Below are 24962 nucleotides of genomic sequence, written 5' to 3'. Positions count from 1 at the left end.
CCATTTATTCAGGAAAACCTTGGTTACACACTGTCAACATCAGAAGCTGCCCATTACTCACACAGTCTCTCACTGTTAACTGCTAAGTCATGCTTTTAGAGTCTTGGGTTTTAAAAAGTAGCCTTATAAAAACACATTTGTGTATGTAGTGGAGAAGCTATTAACACCACTAATATAGAGGGAGGGTCTTTGCTTTCATATTGGCTGCTTCACAGTGGCAGACTCAGGCTGTCTGAGGGGCAGAGGCGACAAGGCTAAAAAGGGCTCTGGCTGCTTGCACTTCATTATGTTTTCTCTCCTGGAAGGGCACCCTAGAGGGCACTGCATCACATTTTCTTGCACATTGGGCCACCGAAGAGAGCTCTTTATCGTGTTTTATCTGCCGTAGGGGCATGCCAGAGGGCATGTTTTCAGCATTTCAGCAACACGGGGACCATGAAACCTTTCTTTCAGGACTGTGATACAGCAGTGTGTTGCTGTAGCATCACTGTATCGGACTTTGTCATGTCTTCTCCTCTGGAAGGACGATCTCCTGAGTCGGATACATCGCTGTCCATATTCATTGTTTTTAATTGTGTGGTTGTAGAGACGGCATGAGAGTCTGAAAGTAAACACAATCTTATCATGACCATTTTTATGCCAATACCGTCTTTACTCAGTAAGATTACATATTCCAGCAGAACTGCACCTCTGATTGTTTGATCTGAGTTGCTGAATATCTCACTGTCACTTTGTTCTGCTCTTACAGGCAAGTGACTCTGGTAAGCCAAGACTTACCTCTTCCTCCTGGATATTTCTGAGGGTCATCGGGAACAGTCAGTACAAACCTGCCGTGTCCCCCCTGGAAATCTTCATCGTCATGGTAACAGATACTTTCTCTGGCGGCCCGATCGGTCGGATCTTTGCCACCGATCGCGACCCCAATGATGTGCTGACGTTTACCCAGAAACTTCAGGCCAAGAGCATGTTTAAGATCAACAGACAGGATGGCAGCATCGTGGTTCTGCCGGGCCTGGAACCTGGCAGGTACACACGACACCACACGTGCACAAACAGTTGATATGGAAAAAGAGTTTTCACTTAAAAACACATTTCTCTGTCCTCCCCCAGATACCAGATGAATGCCACAGTGAGTGACGGACGTTTCGCTGTGATAGCTGATGTGTCAGTCCGGGTCGAGCAGGTGACAGATGTACTGCTGCGTAGCGCCCTCACCTTACGTTTCAGCTCCCTGACCGCGGAGGACTTACTTGGTCGCTACCTGAACCAGATCAAACTAATGCTACGGGGACTAGCCGGATGGAAATGGTCACCAGGACAGCAGGATCCCCTCCACATCCTCAGTGTACAACCAGTGATGGGGACATCTGGCGTGGACTTGCTTCTGGCTGTGGAGAGGCCAGAGACATCGGGCGGCGGACGGATGGGCGGCTTCTACTCCCAGAAAGAGCTGTCTGCAAAGCTGGAGGAAGCAGCAGAGCGGGGCCAGATTCGAGGCATCCTAGGTGGGGCGGTGGTGGTGAACAGCGCATGTTCTGGGGAGCTGGAGTGCGGGGACAGGGTGTGTGAACAGACACTGGTGATGGAGGGTGACTCGCCTGTCACCTACAGCACAGAGAGGATCAGCTTGGTGTCACCGAGGTTCAGCCCTACGGAGGTCTGCACCTGCCCTGGTGAGCTCTGCACGCGCGGTTGCACTCGCAATCTAACCAAGCCCAGTTCATGTTGTTAGTGTGCTGGATTCCCATCACAGCTGCTCATCCAAGTACATCACCAGCATTGGTCGTTAGTTTTGATATAAAAATCAGTGTCTCTGAATTTGTCGGGATTCTGCTACATGGACATACTGTACATAGACTTTTTGTGTTTTGTTTCTGCCTTTGCTATTGTATTTGAACAAACTTCTCTTCATAGAAGTAGTATATTTGTTAGTTGTTACTCATAGAAAGATGCACACATAGAAGAACAAATTCAATGTAAAGGATTTTTTTTCGTATGAGGACAGATGATACTCTAGTATTCTGAAGGTGTTATTTTCCGTTTTTCCCGTATTTGCCCCTCTCCAACCAGGAGGGACATGCCCCACTCCTGTGGAGCTCTGTGAAGGTCAGTCCTGCCCAGCAGACATGCAGTGCGTTCGTTCTGGTCCTACAGCGCCATCTGTCTGCCAGTGTCAGCCTGAGAGACTGGAAGAGTGCGCAGGTATGATTTGATCCCTGTCAAATCTGATCTGATTGGGATAGATGAGTAGATCACCACATTGCAAGGATTTGATTCTGTATTTGTCTCTTTTTGTGAAGCCTTTCACCTCTAATTATTAATCCTGTGTCTGTATTTTTGTGAACGTGTAGGCCAAACCTCTCTGAGTTTCTCTGGGAACAGTTACATCAAGTACAGAGTGACAGAGAGCGGCCAGAGTGGAGAGATGAGGCTGGGCCTGAGGATCCGAACACTTCAGAGAAGAGGAGTCATTATGTTCACGCGTGTTAACCCCTGCACCATGCTCAAGGTAAACACAGTTACATGCTAATGTCAGATCTGCTGAGTAGAAGGCGTACTCACTTTTAGTGGTTGCCTAATTATTAAACATACAATTTTGATATTTTTCCTTCCACAGATTGAAGGGGGTCGACTCTGGTTCCAGTTGGACTGCGACAACACCCTTGGCATTATGGGTATCTCTGGCAGACCAATAAACGACGGCCTCTGGCACGCTGTTGCCCTGGAGCTGACTAGAAACTACACCCTCCTGTCACTGGATGACAGCTATGTGGAGCGCCGCCGAGCAGCCCGAGCCCCAGTTCGTCTCTGGCCCCTGGCCCCAGATTCGTCTTTTTTCTTCGGGGCCCAAGTGCGGCCACCGAACGGGCAGGGCGAGAGGCCAAGCCCGGGGCCAGGGAGAAGCCAGGGGGGGCCAGGAATCGGGGACCGTGGCGCGAGGGCCCCGCCGAGAGCCCAGGATGGCTTCCAGGGCTGCCTGGGCTCACTGATGCTGAACGGTAACGAGCTGCCACTCCAGAATAAGAGGAGCCGCTACGCCGAGATAGCCGGCCTGAGCGAGGTCAAGTTGGGCTGCGTGCTTTATCCAGATCCATGCGTCAGTCAGCCCTGCCTCAACGGAGCCATCTGCAGCAGCCTGCCCTCTGGAGGTCTGTTCAGATGACAGTATGAATGTGTGTGGGTGTTAGTCAGCTTGTCATATGGAAAAAAGTCACAGTTTTATAGCTTGAGTGTCAACTTTAGCATTTTGCCTAATTCTAATCAGTGTTTTTTCTCTCCAGTCATGATCATCTTACATCATCTATCTACTCAGGCAGTTACTCACAAATGAAAACACATGACATTAACTGGATTTTATATTGATATTATTTATTAATATTTATGATTACACACATTATTATGAGACACTTTTTGAATCTCTCTCCTACAGGCTTTGTGTGCAGTTGCAGTACTGGCTTCACTGGGGGGCGCTGTGAAATTGAATTGACATCCTGCATGCCAAATCCATGCCAGAACGGTGGGGACTGCAAGGCTGTGGGCAGTGCATTCCTCTGTGGCTGTCCTAGAGGACTCGGGGGACTTATGTAAGATTAAATAGCCTCTGATCACACACACACACACATCCACACACACACTTTTAAACCTTAATTACTGATTGTGAAAACAGCGTTGATGAATGGCGTGCCCTGTTTATACAGAATATACACAATGACAGCTAGGTTAGTGATGATTAAGACACATTAACATCTGCATCTTCCCTCTCATACACATTCACTCATGATAGGACGTGCAGGCTAAAACACACACCCCCTCATTAGCCCACATTAGCACCCCAGCACCCACTGTGTTGTTTTCGTTGTTATTGTGCTAGATGAATTAGTGTTTCTAATTTAATTCAGTATAATTTCGGTTGAAAATCCTATAATCATTCTCTCGCTTCCTTCTTAATTACAGCTCAGCAATTGCCTTTGAAATAACCTCTCTTCTCATGTGGCTGTTCAATGGAGTCACCACTAGAGAGCAGTTTCCCCTCAAAGGAAAACACGCTTCTGCTTTTTTGTGACTTTGACAAAGATGCAAAACTGCTTTTGATGAAGTTGGACAAAATTTAATTTTTTTGTTTTTTTTTTGTCAGGCAGCAGATTGTTCAGATTATTATCAGTTAATGATGAACACACTATATTCTGCCCCATCAAACAGCCATTGAGTAGCAGATTGGTGAATGCTTTGTTTAACATGTACATTTAAATACAGTAAATTAAAGTACATTCCATCGGAACATTCCTTAAAAATGACAGCAATTGAAGAATTTCCCTTTGAAAAGTTGAATCGTACATTCAGAAATACAATACAAGTATGACACATCTTGCTGAATTCATTGAGGTTTGTTAATGAGGGTATACAGTATTCATTTTCTAAAATATTCATGCATGACTATCACTGGCCAATATACCCAGCCCTCGTACTGTATATGCTTAATGACTCCCTACACTTTTAGTATTTAAAGCAAAACTTTGAACAGCTATACAAGGAAGCTTCCTGCAATACTCCGAAGTGCTTTTTCTTCTTACATCAGACCTTTTGTACAGTGTTTTGAAAATCCCATCAAGAAAAAATAATTGAAAAAAGAAATACATGTATTTTCTATCTCCCTCACAGCGGGCCACCATGTTTGAAATGACAAGCTCAGATGAGCATGTATGTGTGGAGTAAAATTATGTTTGTGATGTTCTGCTGTAATTTACGTCTTTATCCAAGTGTGCGTGTGTGTGTGTGTGTGTGCGTGTGTTTGCAGCCAGGCATATTTCTTTAAATCAGAACCATGTAAATTGAGGATAACAGGGGATCCGTGGAGATAATCCCTTGATTTAGCAAAAGAAAGGCCCTATGAAAAGATGATCTCCAAGTATTTATTTTATTTCTGTCTTTTTAACTCACTGTCACACTTTCATCTTTTATTCTCCTCTTTCACTGTGATACAAATCAACTTCACCACTCCCATGCATAGCAATTTATTTGTCTATGCCTCTGCAGATGTGATGAGGATCTGAATGAGTGCGTCCAGAGCGAGTGTGGAAATGGAGGAGAGTGTGTCAACACGTTCGGGTCGTTCTACTGTAACTGTTCAGAGGGGTACGAGGGGCAGTTTTGTGATGATGAGATGCCCGGTGACCCGGGGGACGACACACAGGTAAAGTATGAATTTACGCAGGCATGAATCTTACAGAATATGCTCAAATATAATCCAGAATGTACTATCTAGCTTGTTGGCTCCCTTTTTGTACAGTCAGCTTGCTCCTAATGTGACTTGGCACACTCAGTGAGGCTGTTGAGAATTTTGAGTGTGCCGTGGCCTCCCGGGAAGGTTTATTCACCAGCTTGGTATGTTTGTCTCTGAAGCAGATGAATGAGAGTGTGGTAATGGGTAAATCACAGTTTCCATTTGAAGTTGTCACGCTCTTGACTTTTGTCATGAGCTATATACCTTATATTGAGACTGCAAGCCCAATTAATGTTGCACATTGTGAGAAGGATGATGCTTCCATTATTCCCAAGAAGACTGTAATTAGCAAGTAACCGTAGTCGACAAAACCCATTAGGCTGCTTTCACAAGCAATAGATACTGTATATTAGCTTTGTTTTAAGGACATTTGAGGCTGCCTGTTGCTGGAAATAAAGCTGAATAAAAGTTTCCTTTTCTAATGGCGCTTACTTATCTCATGCTCTGGCAAAACAAGATTCTGTGAAAGTAATCATTAATTGCATACTGCAAGACCAGACATGTGATTCTTGCACTCCTTCGAAATAATAAGTAGATGAAAATCATTGCATGACAAAAACAAAAGCTTGTAAAATGTATGCCTCCATCCTAAAAGTACTAGTGGGTGGATGGTCAGCTGTTCTGTATCTGTGCCCTCCACCGTCAAACATGCATATTAGCTACAGTTGTCATGTGGCTGCCCTGGGGATTTTAAAGAATCTGTGCTAATGTTGCAGACTGAGGGCAAAAAGCCAACATTTTTTAAGGAAAGGTTTTATGCAACAGGTGCAGAAATTTCTCAGCAAGTTGGAAACATGATTGTTCTTTATCTGAATGAAAGTGAATTTTAAATATGAAAATCCCCTAAATTGAGTCCATTCCACCAGACAGTGATACATTTGGAAGTCCAGTTCCATTCATATTTTTATGATGCATCTCTTCAATTTGCTCAGGCTGAGCCCCTGTCTTACGTCGGACCTGGAGAGATAATCGGCATCGGGGTCCTTGCCTTTGTCATCATTCTGCTCCTCATACTCTTCATCGCCTTTAGGAAGAAAATCAAATTCAGGAAAGACTCAGACCCGGGCCCCGGGGCCCAGACTGTGATGGGCGTGTCAGCTATTTCCACAGAAACCAGCTACATGCTGCACAAGACCGGCATGGGGGCAGAAGGGATCGAGTTTAAGGCCGTGCGCGTGTCAGGTTCACCAGGGACCACGAGCACCTATGGCGAGGTGGGAGGCAGCACTGGGGGCCCTCCACAGGTCATGGTGCGTCCGACTGCCCACTCGCCTCAACCAGGAGGACTCAGCAACCTGGGCATGAGGAGTGGGGATGGTGACAAAACTACTTCCAGTGAGGGCAGTCAGGTATGCAGCAATATGCATGAGCATATTATATTTTATTACCTGTCTCCTGCATCATAACATTACCATCAACTGACAGGACTGGGAGACTTTGTCATGGCAGTTTTAGTTAAAATCAAAAGAAAATGATTCCGAGAACAACTGGGTAATATTGAAAAATCTGAAATTCTATTAATATTTTTACTACTAATAAAAAGAAATGAAATAAAAATCCAAGGCTTATATCAGTTTTATATCATGGTATCAATATTTATATCATCTTATATCTTCTAGCTCCCCGTTTTGATGATGCTGTGCTTCTGTAATTCACTTTCTTTTATTGTTTGAAAGAGACCCAGGATATTAGTATCTCTATTACCCTTACAGTATGAATTAAAGACAGCCATGGCGGTTCACTGTCCTCAGGGCTGAATTATGAAAAAAGTGCTTCTATGGCAGGAAGTAAGAGTGATGGAGTTTCCATATGACAGAAATATGCAATGAATTCCAAAAAACACTGGGATGCTGTATAAAACAGAATGTGATAACTTGCTAATCCTTTTTGACAAATACTCAATTGAAAACATTACAAGTCAATATATTAAATGATTCACCTCATTAGCCGTTTCATTCCACAGGTAAACAGGTTGATTGGTAACAGGTGATGTATCGTGATTGAGTATGAAAGGAGCATCCTAGTCGTTCACAATCGAAGTTCACCACTTTGTGAACACATGATTGAAGGATATTACTACATGGACTCAGGAACACTTTGCAAAACTGTTGTAGACAAACAGTTTTGTCAGGGAGGTGGGGATTTAAGGGAGCTATGGGTACCCAGATGCAGACTCGAGGGGGCGCTTGGTTCAAGTGAATACATTTATTCAACAAAAGGAAAACCAAAGAAAACCAAAACTCAAGGAACTACGACGAAACACTAGGGTAAATGGGGCTACACAAAACGAGGCAACACAGGTAAACAACACACAAACACAAAACGGGGCATGGGTTAAGACAAAGACTAGCAACTCGCTTACATGAAACATGGCATGACTAAGACGACACTAGAAAAACACTAACAAAAAACATGGCTTGACAAAGACAATACTAGAAATACACTTACATGAACTGTGGCATGGCTGAAGACAAAGACAATCCTAGAACACACTTACATGGCTAGGGAACATAGACAATACTAAAGACACTGGACAAACATTTACAAGAACGCGACAAAGACGACAGCAAGAAAGACACTTACAAACAACGTGGCATGGGGCAAGATTTCAAAGCAGCAAGGGAAATGCAGACAACACTAAATGACACTGGACAAACACTTACATGAAACTTGGCATGGCAAGGAAACAAAGACAAGACTGGAAAACACTTAAATGAACATGGCCTGGATATTAACAAAGACAACGCAAAGAAAAGCACTTAATAACGGGCATATGGCAAAGACAAGGGTTTGTCAGACAACCGCCTGACAAAGACTGGGGGGGAAGACACGGACTTATATACACAAGGAAGGAAGACTAATGACACACAGGTGAAGTATATCAGACAATCACAAGGGCGGGAAAACACAGGAAGTAAAGCAAACTAAGAAACACATCTTAAACCTTCAAAATAAAACAGGATGAGACAAAAAACAGACAACGACAACACACAAGGGGAATCTTCAACAAAAACCGGCGTGCACAGCATGGGTCATGTCAAGTTTGTTTGCCAATGATTGCGTCTTGAATTATTACTTTTGAGCGGGTGTCAGGAACTGAATGATAGTTAGCATACAAGATTGAAAAAGAAGTTATTTTTACTTAAAGCTGCCATGTGAAGAATTTGAAAATTCGTGACTTTGGTGCCCCCCGGTGGTAGTATTAAAAAAGGCCTCTGCAACAAGGAGCCTGGACACTGAGATGAATGGGCTGAAAGCAACGTATAAACGGCACCATTTTCCACTGATTCTGTCTCATTCTACAAATAAACATGTATGCCATAAGAACAAAGATGTTTCTTGAAATAAAATGTCAAAGGATAAGAATGGCTGTAATTTAAACATATAATTACAACAAATGCTATGAAAAGACCAAATCCAGCATACAATAGTCTGTCTTTCAATGTTCTCCAACTTCCTTCTTCTTCCTACTGAAGACACAAATCTTTAAATATGGGTCACAAAGAAATGTTTTTATTTTTAAATTGGGCTAAATAATTTCCTAAAACAGCTGAGCACTAAAGGTTTTAGCAAACATTTCTAAACAGGAATAAATATTGCATTTGTCGGGGACTATTTTGAGCTGCACATTTGGTACACTAGTGAGGATTTATGGGAGCAGAACGATGTATGTGGCATTGACTCAAAATGCCCATGTTCATTCTAATGAAAGAACATGTTTCCCAGTGCTACGGTGCTGCTCAGTGATGTGTTTTAACAGTTGCAACGTCGGTCTTTTTTCATTGGAGCTTTCTTCCGTCTCCACAGTTCAGCAGCTTCCTCTCAGACATGTCCAATGTCCGAGGTGTGGCCAATAGGAGGGGGATCGCAGTGTGCAGCGTGGCGCCCAATCTCCCCTCGGCATCGACCTGCCGCTCAGAGCACAGTCCGGCCCACAAAGTGTCCTGGGAGGGCGAGGAAACCAGGGAGGAAGGGCTGGAGAGGGTGAGAGATGAGAGAGAGGAGGAATGGGGGCAGAGAGCTTTTGAGTTGGAGAGAACACAGAGAGATAACAGTCCACAGGGTAAGACTGCAACTATGTGCGCACACACACACACACACACACACACACACACACACACACACACGCTGGCATGCACACACAGTTTCTAACCTCTGATCAAAAAGGCGCAGAGCACACAGGCCGTGAACTCATTGTGTTACACCCGTACCATCATCTCCACTCAGAGAGCTTATTTCACAGTGATCTATGCCTTTTGATCACACACATCAAAGTAAATGGCCCAGAGTAAGCAAGAGTGGTTAAGAAATAACATTTTTTTATTTTCCTTATCATTTCATTTTAGTTTTACTATTTACTTCCTGCGAGCCATAAATGATAGTGTAACTTACTTTGCTGTTACACCCCTGAAATTGGCAATCATGTCCTCTTGTATCAGAATAAGTCTCTTACATCTCCGGTGCGCTTCTGTTTGAATGGTCAGGGTAATCAGCCAGAACTGATGTCCTGTGTTCTTGTCCTACATTTGCTCCAAAAAAGTCCAAATCAAACTAGCTGGGAACACAAAGAAAGTCGACTTTTCTGCAACCTTTCCACCATTTCTCTCTCTTTTTTTTCACCCAAGTTTGCTTCACGTGTACCTTTGTCAAGCGAGAGGACAACAAACCGAGGGAGAGCGCTGAGAAATCGTTGTCAGATAATTCAACTTCAGTCTGATATTTAGCTTCCAATGCTGTCAACAGCGAGGGCACAGTTCACAGTTTGTTCTCTGTCAATGAAATAACCGCGTTGCCTCTCTGTGCTCACATATTTCGATTCTCTGTCCAACCTGTTGTTTGAATAATACAGCCTGCAGCGGGAACTTCCTGCTTGTTAATTATTGATTTCTTCCTGTAGGAATGGGAAATAAGTTGTTTTATTTTTTTTGCTCCCCTGTCGAGCGTATGCATAAAAACAAAGAAAAAAACAAAAAAGAAAAGCATATGCCCCGAGGGGCCACAGTAATATCACAGCCCATTAATTAATATGTGACTAAGCTTATAGCGCACTAATATTCTGTTTATTGCATTAATGACTCTGGTGTTAACTGCCAGTTTGATTAATCAATTGTAAACAGTTATATATTTACACCATGGCAACCACAAACAAGTATCATAATGAATATTGCAGTAGATGGCACAAGTCAATACATGAGGAAACATATTGGTCGTGTTTCTGTCACTACCTGCTGCTCATGAATAAATAACAAGGAATTAATAATGAAATGCTCGGAAAATACTTCAGGTCCCATATTGCTCAGTTTTTGGCAATTGTGCTCCCTCTGAAGACGTCTGCTCTGATATCGATCTTCAGGGTTTTTGCAAAGAAATACAGTTTTGATACTAGCTTTGTAATTCAGTGACAGCCGAGACTTCTCAGAAACAGGCTCTTCATGTAGACGGAGTAAACCCTCTTCCTGGAGGCTCTGTAGTCTAAATGCTGTGACTGTTACTTGACCAGTTACAGGACTAATTACAGAAAGCAATTTGTGAAGCTGTTTTGGTGGCTGAAAAGAAGAGTAGAAACTTGTGAAGGTTAGGATTAGACCTTTGTTTGCTTTGGTATTAGTGGTAATAAGTATTTCCAATTAAAATGTTGTGGACTGGTCTGAATGAAAAGATTAGGAAAAAATAATGGAAAAGGTGAAGGGAGCCAAACCAGATCTTGTGCTACTTAATTCATTAATGATTAGAGTTAATTCAACTGAATTAAATGTTATTAACTGAGGTGTAATGTGAAGTTTTACCAGTTCAGGCAGATGTTATCAGCATTAGCTAGCCTCCTGAGGATTGTTTTGATGGCTCTCACAATAGGAAAAGTGCAGGGGATTTAAAAAGTTTGGGGCCGTGATGAGGCTGTGGTTTGGCTGAGCGTTAGCGTTAGGATTAGAGCGGGGAGGGTCGGGTCCGTAACCTCAGGCATGGCTGCCAACGTTGGCACACGGCGGTCGTCACTGGCACAGCAACAAATGAGTGTGTGTGAGGAAAGAAAAGAAATGGAAGAGAAATGTAGAATAAAAAAGATGTTCACTGAAAAAAAAGAAGCGTAAAGCTCTGGTATATAAGTGTCCCCTCACCTGCATGCTGAATTAGACCAGTCGCTGCTGCGCTGCCTTTCTTATTTAGTTTGATTGATGGCGCTGCCTTGCTGCTCACATTCCCACAGGCGCTTTTCACTTGTTCTGTACGCACTGGACCACGACCACCTAGCTCGGGCTCAGAAAGCTAAAGTTGACGTCCAGACATCCTGGCCCTCGTGGACGGAGTGTGGTTTTGGTTACAAGATGGGCCGAGCTCCGGCTGCCTGCTCGCACAATATCCAGTGCACAGCCCAATTTCCAGACAGACAAGTGGGTGCGAGAAGATGCGGCAGACAGGGGTGACAAAGACATGCTGTGCCCAGTTATGAGAAGCAAGGCACCAATCACAAAACCTCTTAAAATAATCCCTGCTACCGAGGTACGCTGACAAATTGTTTATTGCTTTGTCAAGCAGGGAAAGCTGTTTACCAGTGCTACTGTATTATAAAGGAGCAGCTGAAAGAGCTGGAAAGCACAGCAGCTCGAGATTCATACACTTTCACCTGTTACATATCTGCACAGGGTCGCTGAAAACAGCAGAACCACGCTCGGCTTGGTTTTAAAGTTTTAGATGTTGTGCTAATGCATCGCGGCAGCTTAGTTTAAGGAACAGAAGCATGTTTTGTTGTAGAAGGCTTTTTTTTCTGTGACAAAATATGTCTCAATGCATCACTATTTACTGTGTCTAAATATAAGCAGCTGAACGAGAACTTATCGTCTTTAATTACCAAACTTACGACTGAGACAAGGAATAAAAGGACACTCAATTTCACACATTAAGGTCAGAGCTTTAACTGTATTTAGATTCGGCAGAAGTGGCAGTGAGAAGTAAACTGTTTTCTCTTTCTGCTCTTTCCCATTTGTTCCACCTATCAACATAAAGCCTCTTTCGTTTTGCCAAAAGTTACTTTTAATCACATCAGCAGAGCTGCCAGCTCTTATTTCCGAGCAGCTTTATATTCCAAATAGAATTGTTGCTATAGCCCATGCAAATGATTTCCACTCTGGTGGTCGTCTGTGGCTCTTTCCCAGTGTGAACACTAATGTGAAACCAGGCATTTTATTGCTGCTAGATTAGAGCACCTGGCGGAGGAACGTACCTGCCTCTCGGCTCATCAGACGGTCTTACAGACAGTTTTCATGGCGTCTTTATCTGCAGTCATTAGGGCACATGAGTGCCCCCCCCAATACCTTCTCAGCATAGGAAAACAGTATCAGCAATCACACTGACTTGTAAACATCTATTTATTTGAAATGTTGCCTCTACAGACATGCGGGTTAAGGCTAACTAGAGACCCTGAGTCTGGCAGCTTTCTCCAAATGAAATTTCCTCTGACTTCTCCGCACAGACCAAATGTCAGGTTTGCGGCTGGAAATAAGAGCTTTGATTGCTGCGACGTAAGCAGTTTGGACTGTACTTTCCCAATGTACCTGCTGTTTGCAGGAGTTTGTGTTTCTCATCTGCTGCACTCCGCTACACTAGAACAAGTAACTCTGTGGTCCTTACCCTCTGCGACTCCTCCAGCTGGTGCAGACGGCATTGAACGAGCAGACCTGGAGTTGCAGTGAGTGTTGTGGGATTTGGCGAGAATGCTGTACTCCAAAACAGTTCGGCAGCCTTTTGGGAACAGAGCAGAATTCATTTTGAGTACACTGCAGCTTAGATTGTGTGCAGATTTGAATAGTTTGTTATGTGTATGAGTCTCTCTTTACCTAGCCTGCTAGAAATGAGATGGAAAGATGAGTGGAAGTATGAATAGATGGATGTTAAAAGATATTCCGAGTCTATATTAAAACAGTAAAACATGGCCACATGTACATTGAAAGAGTTTTTGGTGGTTGCAATCTTTTCTACTGTCGATATCCCCTCAGCGTAAGAGGTGGGAAAATCCACAGTCCTTGTTTAATGCAAAAATTCATTCAAGTGCCAAATCCAGTGTCTACCCACTTGATTTGGCTAACTCAGACTGCATAAGCCTCATATTACCTTGGAGTCATGCCAGAAAGGGATCTCTTCACAGCCAGGGCGGCCAGAAAGAATGATTACAGCATTCAATGAGTCTTTAAATGCACACGCATTTATATCAGCCCAACAATCTCTCATTTGCCTTTAATTCTGAGTGGAAATTGTTGATGCGGGTCGTCGGCTCGGAGGAGAACGCTTCCAGAAGGGGTGTGGAAATCAGTGTGTGTGTCTGTGTGTACGTTAGGTGTGTCAGAACTGGCGGACGAGGTGGCCTGCCTCTCGGACTCCACCTCGGAGGAGCACTCCCTCAGTTCCTACACCTCCGAGTCCTTCGATGACAACGGTAAGACTCGAACGACCCATCGTGCGATGTTTGCATTTTTCTTGTGCAGTACTGTTTTTGGTTTTGGTTTTTTTGTGCTAATTTGGCACAGAAGATCTTGAAGTTTAGGTTATTCAAAGGAAGAGAAAATCAGTCCTCAAACAGACAGTGCTTCATGTTTAGGAGTCCACAAGCAGGAAGTCTTAGAGTCACTGCTGTAGATAAAACTCCCTGTATGCAGGAACAGCCTACTTTGCACTTCTACCACAGTGCATCAACTATTATTAACATACTGAAAAGCAAGCAGACAATAGACCAGTGGAAATCTGCCATTAAAGGTACCTTAACACAACCAAATCCATACATAAAAATGCATCAAAGGCTACAAAGGTCTTAAGTGACAGAGAAAAAAAACATGTTTAGCCCTTTTCTTGAAATTCTATAGAGTGTCTTTTTCCCAGATAACTCAATACCGTTAACCCTTTCCATGAATTCTATAGCTGGGCTTTTTCCCAGATAACTCAATACCATTGATCTTTCTTCAGCTAAGTGTAACAGGTTGGAAGCCAAACACCCTAACGATCATGTGTGTGGGTGTGTGTTTTTCAGATGGGGAGCACATGGAGATGCTTTGTTTCCCATCTTATTAGCGTAGCTGCAAAGAAAGGAGTCCTCACGTCTCTCCCACTCCCTTATAGGACACACACACACACACACATGCATAGAAACGTGTTGGAAAGACTAACATGTCTCCGCCGTTCCCAACACGTGTGCACACACATGCTCCGTCTCATCTCGGTCACACCCAGCACATGAAGCCTTACTGTCTTCATAGAGGCACTGACATTGTTACTGTTCTTCTTCTTTGTCTCTCTCTCTCTCTCTGTGTTCTGCCAAGCCTCCATAGTGACAGTCATACGTCTCGTCAACGATGCTGTTGATAATATTGAAAGTGAAGGTATGAAAGAATATCCTCTGTTAACCCCTCTGTCTCGCTCCCGCCTGTCTCCTGATGCCAAAGTGTTTGTTCAGTGGTGTAACACTGAGATATAATGTTCTGAATGCAGCCAAGCCGCCGCTGTTCAATCCCCTTTTCTATTCAGAATCAAACATCCTGCTTAGATTTCCAATATTTTTTGTCAGTTTCGAACACTGGATCTCTCTGTGTTTCAATTTTTTTCCCTTTGGTTTCTGTGTTGTTTGTCTCCGTCTCTCTCTGACTTTCGCTTTCTCTCTTCCTTTGTAGTGTCGAACATGGACAAAGAACAGCGGCGGAACAGCCCTGGTGAGTGAGTTGCAAAGCAACTGAAAAACATCTTATTAACTTGCCATCCCTTTGGCTTTATTTCTCAAGCTCTGATCCCAAAACCCAACCTTTTGTATTCTTTACATTATTTTCTCTGAATACTTTTATCATACCCCATACAGCAGCACAGATTACCATTTCTGTCCCTCTTTTGTTCTTTTATTTTTTGGCTACCCAGACTTTGAATGTAAATGTAGGTTCCCAGTTTGTGGTTGTGCTTCCTGATTCCCAAATAGCTGTGGTTTCTGATTGGTGGTTCTGTTTTAAAACTATAGCAAAAAAGCAAATAAGCCAACTTTCAGCCTTTCATCGTTGTCACATTTGTCTCTTAAAATAATCAATGACATCAGGTGTGGCTAATTATCATCAATTCTAGAGAATGTTGGGTAATATATTGATATATACCGATAAGTAAGAAGAGAAGCTTATTTTTTAATTGGAAAATGTTCCGCTTGGTTACAAGTTCTTAATAACCAAATATTCATGGATGCTTATCAAAAATCCAGCCACAGTGAAGCTGTTAGTCTGGTTAATATGCGTCTGCGCTCGGCTTCGTTTTAAAAAAGAAATCCCGCTTTCAAAACCCCCTCTCTGCCATCGTGAGTGATCTGTGTGTTTGTACAGGTAAACAACAGCAGCAGCGTGGCACAGCTCCTCCACTGAAACATGAGTGTCGGTATTCAGAGTCTCTCATGTAGCGCTCGGAAATATCATGTCAATATTGTGACTTCCAGTGTTTGGAAATCTTATGGAAGACGTTGTGCTAATGCGTCGGATGTACATATTCAACATTTAACTTTAGCTCGCTGCAGATTGTAGCTGCAGGTTGAGATTGATTGTCAATGCTGTGAATTGCTAATTAGGCTTCCACTCAAAACTGCTGTGTTTCCGCTTTCTGAGCCAACAAAAGCTGAGAAAGCTCTCCGCTGAATCTGAGAGTTTCAGTTATTTATGTCTTTAATTACCTCCAACTGTTGAAGACTAAAACAAAATGGGTTTGATAGGATTTGGATCGGAGGAATGGATTTGGTAATGGATTCAGACTCGATGAAATGCTATCAAACTCAAACCTGCAACACATTTTCAATGTAAAATTACTAATCAAATATAGGCCTTAGATCAAATATATTCTAAACATAAAACAGTCCAATTCATGCAAGTATAGATTAGTGCCTGCTGCACATATAATAGCTGATTAAGGTCATTTGAATTATGCTGAACATTCACTAGCTCGATCAACTTGGGTTTTGTGCTCCTCACTCCGAGCAAAGCAACTCTTTCACCCCGGCCTTGTGGAGGGTCTCAGTGGATTTTAGGGGCACTTTGAGCCAAGCCTCACATCCACATAGAATGGCAGAGGAGAAGGCAGCTTCAAACACTTTCCTTTTCACTCTAAACTGACTTTCCCCTTTTACCAAATGCGTGCTTTTGCTCAGACGAGGACCGGGGCAGTCGCACCTGTCCTGCGCGATCCCTGTGCTATCGTCACTTGCCCGCGCCGCGGCCTTAAAACCGATATTAATTGCCTCATAGTTAGCAAGTCTGTTTGTTCTCAGTTGCATGTAATTTACTAGGTCCACAAAGCATTTCAGTACTTACACACAGCGAGGCTGCGTTCATGCCTCCGTCTCTGGCAGCCTAGCGAAGCATAAGAAGCTTTTATTTCAGAGAGAATTAAATGATGAATGAAATTGCTGTCCAGTGGCTTGCTCCAAATAACCCAACGGACTCAGTGCCTTTGTGTTAATAGAACCCATGTACAAACATGCATTTCCTGTTTTTTGCAATGAGTGTATATTCTCATATGTTAGAGTGCTACAGAAACAACTGCAATGCTGTTGTTAACAGTATTCATGTCTGTTTTTCTGGAAATGGGCTGTGAAATTTTCAGCCTCCATCTGACATGTCGTTAATGCTGCTCGCTTGAGATGGCATGTGCTTGTTTGTAAATGGCTCCACGCCAGCCCCCCCCCCTTCACTGCCATCGACGGTGTTCTCTCCTGTCGTAATTCGCCGTGTCTTTCTGCATTCAGCCGTTTCTGTGAGAGGCGCATTTCATCATCAAAGGCCTCCCGTCCCGTGAGATATTTGTTTTGTTTTCCACTTCGCTGACAGCGAGTCGCCACCTGCAGAGTAAAGATCAGATTTGTGTAGAGTTCATCAAAGAGTACATTGTGGATTGTAAGAGCATTAATTTATTTTTTTTCACCTTCATGTGAAAACATTCCAGCCAGAGGTAGAGAGTTTGAGCAGCATGGTATGCAATAAGAACGCCCACATTTTTTTGTGGTTTGTTGGCACTCTGGCACCGGCAGTCTATTAGATATCTCTGTCCATGTGTCATGCATTATATAGCAGGAGTAGGCATTGCTAATGAAGGGCACTCTCCGTCCCACACAGAGGATGACCCCTCCGGGTTGTCTCACTTCATCAATATGATATTTTTTTCACTCACAGCTCATTAACCCGACCATGAATTATGCAACCTGCATGCTGTAGTTTGAAGGAAGTAGTGGATTAGCGGGGTGTTCTGCGTCAGCCCATTGAACGGCACGAACTCGGAGGCAGAAAATAGGAATTTTGTCAACAGATTTCATTTGCACATTAATAAATTCTAAATGAGAATCGGAGCAATTACACAACTCAAACACGCAGTCCCGCAGAACGCGCGCTAGTAAACTCCACGGCGGCACAATAAGAAGCAGCCATTCACGAGGCTCCCGCTTCATCACCGGCGCGAGCAGACGTGCAGCACACACACGACTAACAAGCAACACATTTCTGCGAAAATAAAAAGAGATCAAGGGAGTAGATAATAAGCAGAAAAAATAGAAACAAACACAACACGCCAGAGTATATACACAGGCTATTCATTAATGTAACGGAAATTGGCTGACATTTTTTCTTTTGGGTAAAGGAGTTTGTTTATTAGGAGGCAGTGAATCCCAGATCCTGGCACTGTGTGTGTTTTTACACCTAGACTTCACTGCTGTGGCTTCAGGGGGAGGGGGGGCAGAGATGGAATCTGCAGTGATTTGAGTAATTGTGAACATCTTCAGATCAGTCCCTCCAGTAACTGATTCACAAAAACTTATTCGCTGGTGTCACCTCACTTAGCTCGTGCAGATAAGATCGTGATGATACTGTTGTTTCAGAGGGGGGGGTGATTTATTGATGTGGCACCTTTCGCAGGCTGATCCTATTAGATAGATAATCTCATTCCTAGCTCTCCCTGTGCAATGCAGACTGGCTACTCGTAACGTAGCACATTCTAGTGAGGACTACATACTTCCAGTGATTTGGCAGCAGTAGTTTGTCCAGGGAATAAAGCCTCAGGCTCCTAACGCAGTATGTTAACTCAAATCCCTTTCTTAACTCTCTTAAGTAGGTCATCTCTCTACTTGTTGTTGCATTAAACAGTATTGGTCACTGAAACTATTCCAAACTATTTCAAAAGATTTATTCTTTCTGTCCTTTTCTGTGCAGCCTACCGCTGGGAGCCTTCCAGTCAGACTTCGAGCTGGTTGTCACCGTCACGTCTGCGCCCACCAGAGGTGGGATCCCATTACGACCTCAGCGACACCCAGCAGAACATCAGACGAGGAGGCAGCACGCGGTCTCTCCAGCTGGACTACAGAGTGATGGGCTACGGCGGTGACAGGGGCCAAGAGCGGGGACAGGAGACCGAGAAGAGGACCTTCCAGTGGGAGAGGAATCAGTCGGGCGGGTGGGAGAGGAAACGCATCCTGGACAGAGAAGAAAAGAGACGGCACGACGGGGAAGGAAAGAACCCGGGCAACAGGAGCAGAGACATGGGGGCGCGCCAGGACCGCAGAGACCATCCACAGTTGCATAGCCGTGACAGCTGCGAAGACAGCTCCTCACCTGTCTACGAGGAGTACCAAGAGTCCAGCCATGACCCGGAGCAAAGTGAAGACACAGAGAGCCTCTACGACACTCTACCCCCAACCCGACCGGCCTACGAAGGGTACCCGTCAAGCCCGCCGGGCATCAACCTGCATCCGGCTCAACTCCTGCCCCCACTCAGAGCATGGGACTTACAGACAGGAGAGTGGAGGGGATCGCAGGAGGATCGCGGAGGGCTCGGCTCCAGCAGTCTGGCAGGTTCCGGGGACGAACTAGAGAGACTACTGAACCTGGTTTCCCTCAGAGCCAGGAGAGCCACGCGAATAAACAGAGCCTCGACCAGATCAGAACCCACAACGGACTGGGATGGATTCAAATGAGCACACAAGACTGATTAAAACAAATACATTTAATATTCCTTTATAAATTAAAGAAAGGCAATGACCCTATCTGACTATACTTGACATTTATAATACTACACCGTTGGTCCACCACCTAGAAATAATTAAAGGAGAATATTACCATATATACTTTTATTATCCGGCATTATTATCCCGCTGTAAGCAAACACTAATCCACCACCAATCCCCCGGCTCATTTGTAAGCTGGAGGAATAAGAGGAAATATATGTGTTGTGTAGACGCCTTCACCTGTGCTGCATGAGAGTTAGCCGAGATTGGCTGTGAATCAATGCTATTACATTTATTATTTATAGAATCACTGGAGCACAGCATTTATTAACATCAAAATAGGAAAGGAGCCAGGCTGTCCCTGTTTTAGACGATGCCAGTGTACGTACACATGTTATGACACATTTCATACGTTGTTCTGTTGAATCGCACGCATACGGACACACACACAATCGTTCTGTTAGCTCAACCATGTAATGCATTTCTTATTGTTATTGACACACGCCCGGGGTTGTTTTGGAGAGAACGCACATCCCAGATGTGGCCTCAGAGATGCTGTTAAGATTACCATTAGTTGATACCAGGAGGTCATTATTCAAACCTAAAAGAAATCTTATTTTTTGATTTTTTATTTAATAAATACACTTATAATTTGTTTGGTTGCTAATGAGCCTCTTCATAAACATACACATCAGGGGTATTTGGCTCATATAACTATGATTAAATGCAGCACTTTAGGTAATGCTACTTTTTATTTTTTGTTTTACTCATGCAAATCAGCAGTAGCTTCGACCTCTCATTTGAACTCATGCAGATTCACTTATGAACACAGATCCTCTCAATGTACATTATGTACCTTGTATATATAACCAAAATTGAGCGTTTAGCAAGGCTTCAGATAGAATTTAGCCCACTTTACACCTGGTTTTGAATGTGATGTGAATTTTCAGACTTCCTGTGCTAAAAAGGGTTGGATAACTATGTGGAAATGAAGAGATATGCAAGATGTGGACACATGGTTGACAACGCAGTGTAAATGCTGCTGTTTTCCCAGTTCACACACACAACAGAGGGAATTTAAATGGAGTTTGAAAACTTCAATGTTAAACAGCTTTGAAACACGGGCAGAATAAACAGGTAATAGGAGAATTTAAGGATTATGGGTTGTGAAAAAGCCAGACTAGATGTCAGCCGCACTGACCGGCTGTCATCTCACACTTACCATGTATACTCTGGTAAACATGACTGCTTGTGCTTCATTTGAAATGGAAATAAATGCCTTGTGGCGGAGAGACACTTAAGGCAAACAATATACGTGACAAAACCGTTTTGTACTCGAGGACGGGGTAGATATTACCATCTCCATCAGACAGAACGCACTTTACATGTATATTAATGAAAATGCATCCATCCAGCCATTCAGCCGCCCTACCCATTCCTATTCAGGTCTGCTCTGTAAGTGGGTTGCTGAAGCGTGCCCCGGCTTGCATCGGGCAACAGGCAGAGAAACATCCCGGGCAGGTCAGACCAACACATGGAAAAAAGCAAAAAAAAAACAAAAAAACAAACAAAACAAAAACATTCACACCTGTGGGCACTTTACAGTTTCCAGTTCAGCTGCCCTGCGTGACTGTGGACTGCGGAAGGAAACCCACCAGGAATACTGTGAGAACGTGCAAACAGGGCAGCAGCTTCCAAAGGCTAGAATTTAGACCCAGAACCTCAGTGCTGTGAATCAACACCGCTGACATGTGAGACACCTTTTACTGTCTTGTTTTACTACTTCATTGCCATCCAATCATCTTGCAAAGTACCTTTCAAGTCGACCGGATTTACAGTTACTTCAGGTCTCCGACTCGCTGAAGCACAATGTTTATGTGCCGCTGTGGATGTTTGAGTGGCTGCGCATTACAAGGACTTGAAGAATATGCTCCAATCAAGCAGATTCATACTTAACTGCAAAGAGAAAATGGCTTTCGTCTTAAGGGTGAATGTGTACCTGCTGCGCGGTGGCAGGTGAGCTGTGTCTCAACGCAGGCTACATGGGATGAATACTACCCACAAAATATTTAATCCTATCAAGTCAGTCTTGTCACGCCTCTTATATATTTTTCTTTCCTTCCCAACTGGGATCTGGCAGATTCATTTAGTGGAGCTTAAAGTCATCGATGTCCTGAGGAGACACGAAGGCTAGAGAATGTCTTCTGGAATGTTAAGTGCATAAACTGTACCATCAGTCAGGCAATACATTTTATTTTGAAATCATTTGAAAAGGGTATTATGATCATGACTTAGATTGCTTTGGCTGTACTACACCGCCATCAGTTGAGCAGATTTCAGCTTAATCCTCTCATCATGCCCTTTTGTTTACCTCGGGAACTGCCTCCTTTGCTGACTTGAATAGATGTATCCGGCTCGTTGTGTGGCACTCTTTGTTCCTGCGAGTTTCAGTTTTTTGCCACTCTGACCCAGCGCTATGATCAAACTGTGCATCTCTAAAAGCACATTATGTGTGATCTGTGCAGACATTTGTTACGAGTCTTACAGCACACCGGTCATTAGCCGCGCATGAAATGTATTTGATTAATAGAACATGCACCTCTGCACATAATCCAAATTAAAGCAACTTTAATTACTGAATGCTGCAAGGTCTGCTACTGGCGAGTAAGGTGACATTTCTTAATCGCTTCATCTACAGCCTCAAAAGGTGACCAGTTATTAATTCTTGTTTGGAGACAAAAGGTTGATGGCAGGCGATGGTCAGCGTGCTCCATGTCCACGCTCTGCACTCACTCTATTTGCAACTAACAACCAATGCATCGGGGAACCTTTGTGGCTTTTGATTATTTCCTCTCCTCCATCCCCCCTGTGGAGTTGACACACAAACTTTGTCCTTGTTATCCTCCAACCCTCCTCGTATGAACACCGCCGGGCTGACTGTCTGCCAGAAAACATTCCCATGGCAACCACACATTCCCCTGATCATGTTTGTATTCCCTTTCCCCCGTCACATGCAACACATTTTGGCCAATTTAGGGGCAAGGAGGTGCATGGGTGTGGGTTTGGGTGTTTCTCTGTGTGTGTGTTTGCTGTATCACAGATGCATGATGTCTGTCTCACACTAACATGCCTGCTCCCCAAATACTGTATGTTTATTTGATGCAGTGCTACAGAGAGCAGAGTTATTTGACACAAGAATAAGCAGTCGCCCACTCCTAAACATATAATATGTAGGTATGCGTGCGCTGAGATAAGTCAGGATCCGGTGGAAGCGTGCATGAGTATGTGAGGTTTGGGAGAGAAAAAGGTACCTTAAAATTATTTATAAACTTTTTATAGAATCTGTCATTACATCCTTTAAAATGACTATTTGCAAAGTGTACATTTTAAGATAGCCAACAGCTGCAGCAGTAGCAGTATTTTCATGACAGCAATCATTTTGTCAGAGTAACTGTTACATTTTTTGAACAGTGGATATCATTTTTGAAGGAAACACTTCATATATCTTTTAGTGCATGCCAGTTTGTGTCAGTGCAATAGATGGAAATAGCTCATAGTCAAATGTTGGCTGGCTTGTTCCAGTTCTATTCTCTCTCCCTGCAGGAACCATGAACCACAAAAGACACAAACAGGTACAAGGCAGAACTCGAGGGAGATGAATTTTTATTTTCTTCAGCCCAGGAAAGATTCACGCATTACTGTGTAAAATGCACATAAAACTCTACGAAACCTGGCACTGCAGGAGACGTTCTCAAACTCCTATTACCAACCTCACCACCTAAAAAATAATCAGCTTGCTTTGCGCCGCAATGCGATCACAACACCTGAATTTATGTTTCCTCTATTACCCCTGCCTGTCACAACAAGGCAACACAGAAAATGAGATTTTATCAATTAGCATAATATGCTAAAGGTGTCTCAAGTGAGAGGCCCCTACGAGGTGCAGGTGGCATGTCGGCTTTCACTGAATCCACCCATTCATTTGTGGGGTTTTTTTGTGCTGATTCTGCCTTCATTTGGGTCCTCAGAGGGAGAAAAAGAAGACTCATTACCCACAGGACCTGCATCCTTACAGGCAAAACCTTACATAACATTACCTCTGCCTCTAGCCGCACACACTGAATCAACAACAAAAATGTAAACAGCACACCACAGGTAGAAACAGTCCTGCTGTCTGGTCAGAGGGAGGGGAAAAACTACAAGCAATTTATTCACCCAGATTCACAGCTTATTAAATTATTCTGACAAGGATTATGCAACATGTCCCAATAACTTACATACTCTCTCTGGCTCACTCTTTTGATGACCATCCTGCTTGTTTAACGTATTCCAAGCATGCTGGCTGTCCTAGTGACAGGCACAGGGTCATACCAAAGGCAAATACCGAGGGCGTGTGAGGGAGGAGAGACAGAGGGAGAGAGCAATAAACAAAGTGACTGTTGTGTTTATTCATCATGCATCAGAGGAAACCGATGAGGACCTGCCAGTCCCTTTAGCTCTGCAGGCTTTTCATTGGACCATCTGGCATTTACACCATCAGTCAGCTAAGCCACTTAAAACCTCTTTCTACCCCCGCAACCCCGATTTTTTTCTCCCTCCCTCCTTCTTCTTCTCTGCTTTTTTCACAATGACGTTCCTCCAGATCTGGCTGGACACCGCAGCGAAGGGATGGGATGGACAGAGGGACGAGAGGACGTTACATAAAGGAGGAGGGGAATGACGGAGAGATCGTGTAAGAAAGGCGAGAAATGAGTGGAGAAGTGGGAAAAGTAAAGAGAGATTACGATTCCCCAGTTTCTGCTCATTGAGGGGTAGCTGTGTGGGTGATTATAAATCCACGCTGTTCTCAGTAACACCAGGATTACACACCAAGCCAGTCCTAATCTATGCGCCTAACATCTGCCTCCGATGACACAAACACATGCGAGTACACGAACAGGCTGGCATGCATGACAAACATGCATGTACAGCACTCACGTGACCATACTGGTTACAAATGCGGCCGGTGTCTCAAGCAATTTCACCGCATGTATTATTCAAGAAAACTTTAATCTTATGAGTGGCCTATAATCAGACCCAAGATGCCTACACTGCTAAAACAAGGCAACGGGGGGATGGGGAAATTGAATGGCAAGGGGTCACGTCCATGTATGACAATATGAATTCACATCAAAACACTGCCCTCAGCCGTGTGTGACTGAGAAGAGGAGGCTGTGCGTCCCATCAGCCCCCTCCCCCCCTGCTGTTTTAACAGATTATTACTATGGCAATCCGCTGGCATATGCCTGCAAAATGGCTATGTGTGAGACAGGCGCGTTCGCTGCTCTGCTGCGTACTTCATGTCCTTTATTGGATTTCCTCGTGTGATGAAAGGGCATAAATGTCATTGGATTATGCCACAACTCAGCTGGTATTGAACATTGTTATGTGACATAAAAAGGCGGCACTTGTCTCAAACTTTGGGACGTTTCTCTGGACGGAAAATGGCCACTTTCTGCAAAGTACAAAAAGCGCAGAGGAAACTGAATCCCATTATCTGGGATGTGTTTATTTTACCCTCTGCAAGTCTTGGCTTGAGCGCTGATATGCTGATTTGGCAGGGGCCTTCAGTGTCACCGTGTTGGACGTTATTGCGGCGCACCCGAGTTTGTTCTGATCTTGTAAAGAAATGCTGCCTTAAACAGAGGTGAG

The 24962-nt window shown here is 43.8% G+C and overlaps 1 protein-coding gene across 1 annotated transcript in view; it reads left to right on the top strand.

The window, feature by feature from the left end:
• Positions 1-20058, top strand: part of LOC121617564 (protocadherin Fat 3) — a 65048-nt gene extending 44990 nt beyond the window's left edge. Inside the window, exons 40-53 of the mRNA XM_041952756.1 lie at positions 749-1026; positions 1111-1673; positions 2071-2202; positions 2352-2509; positions 2618-2853; positions 2905-3149; positions 3431-3584; positions 5035-5191; positions 6220-6630; positions 9089-9344; positions 13611-13709; positions 14587-14646; positions 14935-14973; positions 18481-20058. Coding sequence (XP_041808690.1) covers positions 749-1026; positions 1111-1673; positions 2071-2202; positions 2352-2509; positions 2618-2853; positions 2905-3149; positions 3431-3584; positions 5035-5191; positions 6220-6630; positions 9089-9344; positions 13611-13709; positions 14587-14646; positions 14935-14973; positions 18481-19241 — 3549 coding nt within the window. The 3' untranslated portion in view covers positions 19242-20058. The remainder of the gene's footprint in view (positions 1-748; positions 1027-1110; positions 1674-2070; positions 2203-2351; positions 2510-2617; positions 2854-2904; positions 3150-3430; positions 3585-5034; positions 5192-6219; positions 6631-9088; positions 9345-13610; positions 13710-14586; positions 14647-14934; positions 14974-18480) is intronic.
• The last annotated feature ends 4904 nt before the right edge of the window (positions 20059-24962 follow it).

The sequence above is a fragment of the Chelmon rostratus genome, chromosome 14 (genome assembly GCF_017976325.1).
Source record: "Chelmon rostratus isolate fCheRos1 chromosome 14, fCheRos1.pri, whole genome shotgun sequence".
Lineage (NCBI taxonomy): Eukaryota > Metazoa > Chordata > Actinopteri > Chaetodontiformes > Chaetodontidae > Chelmon > Chelmon rostratus.
The sequence above is the reverse complement of the archived record's forward strand: the minus strand, read 5'-3'. Positions and strand labels throughout refer to the sequence as shown.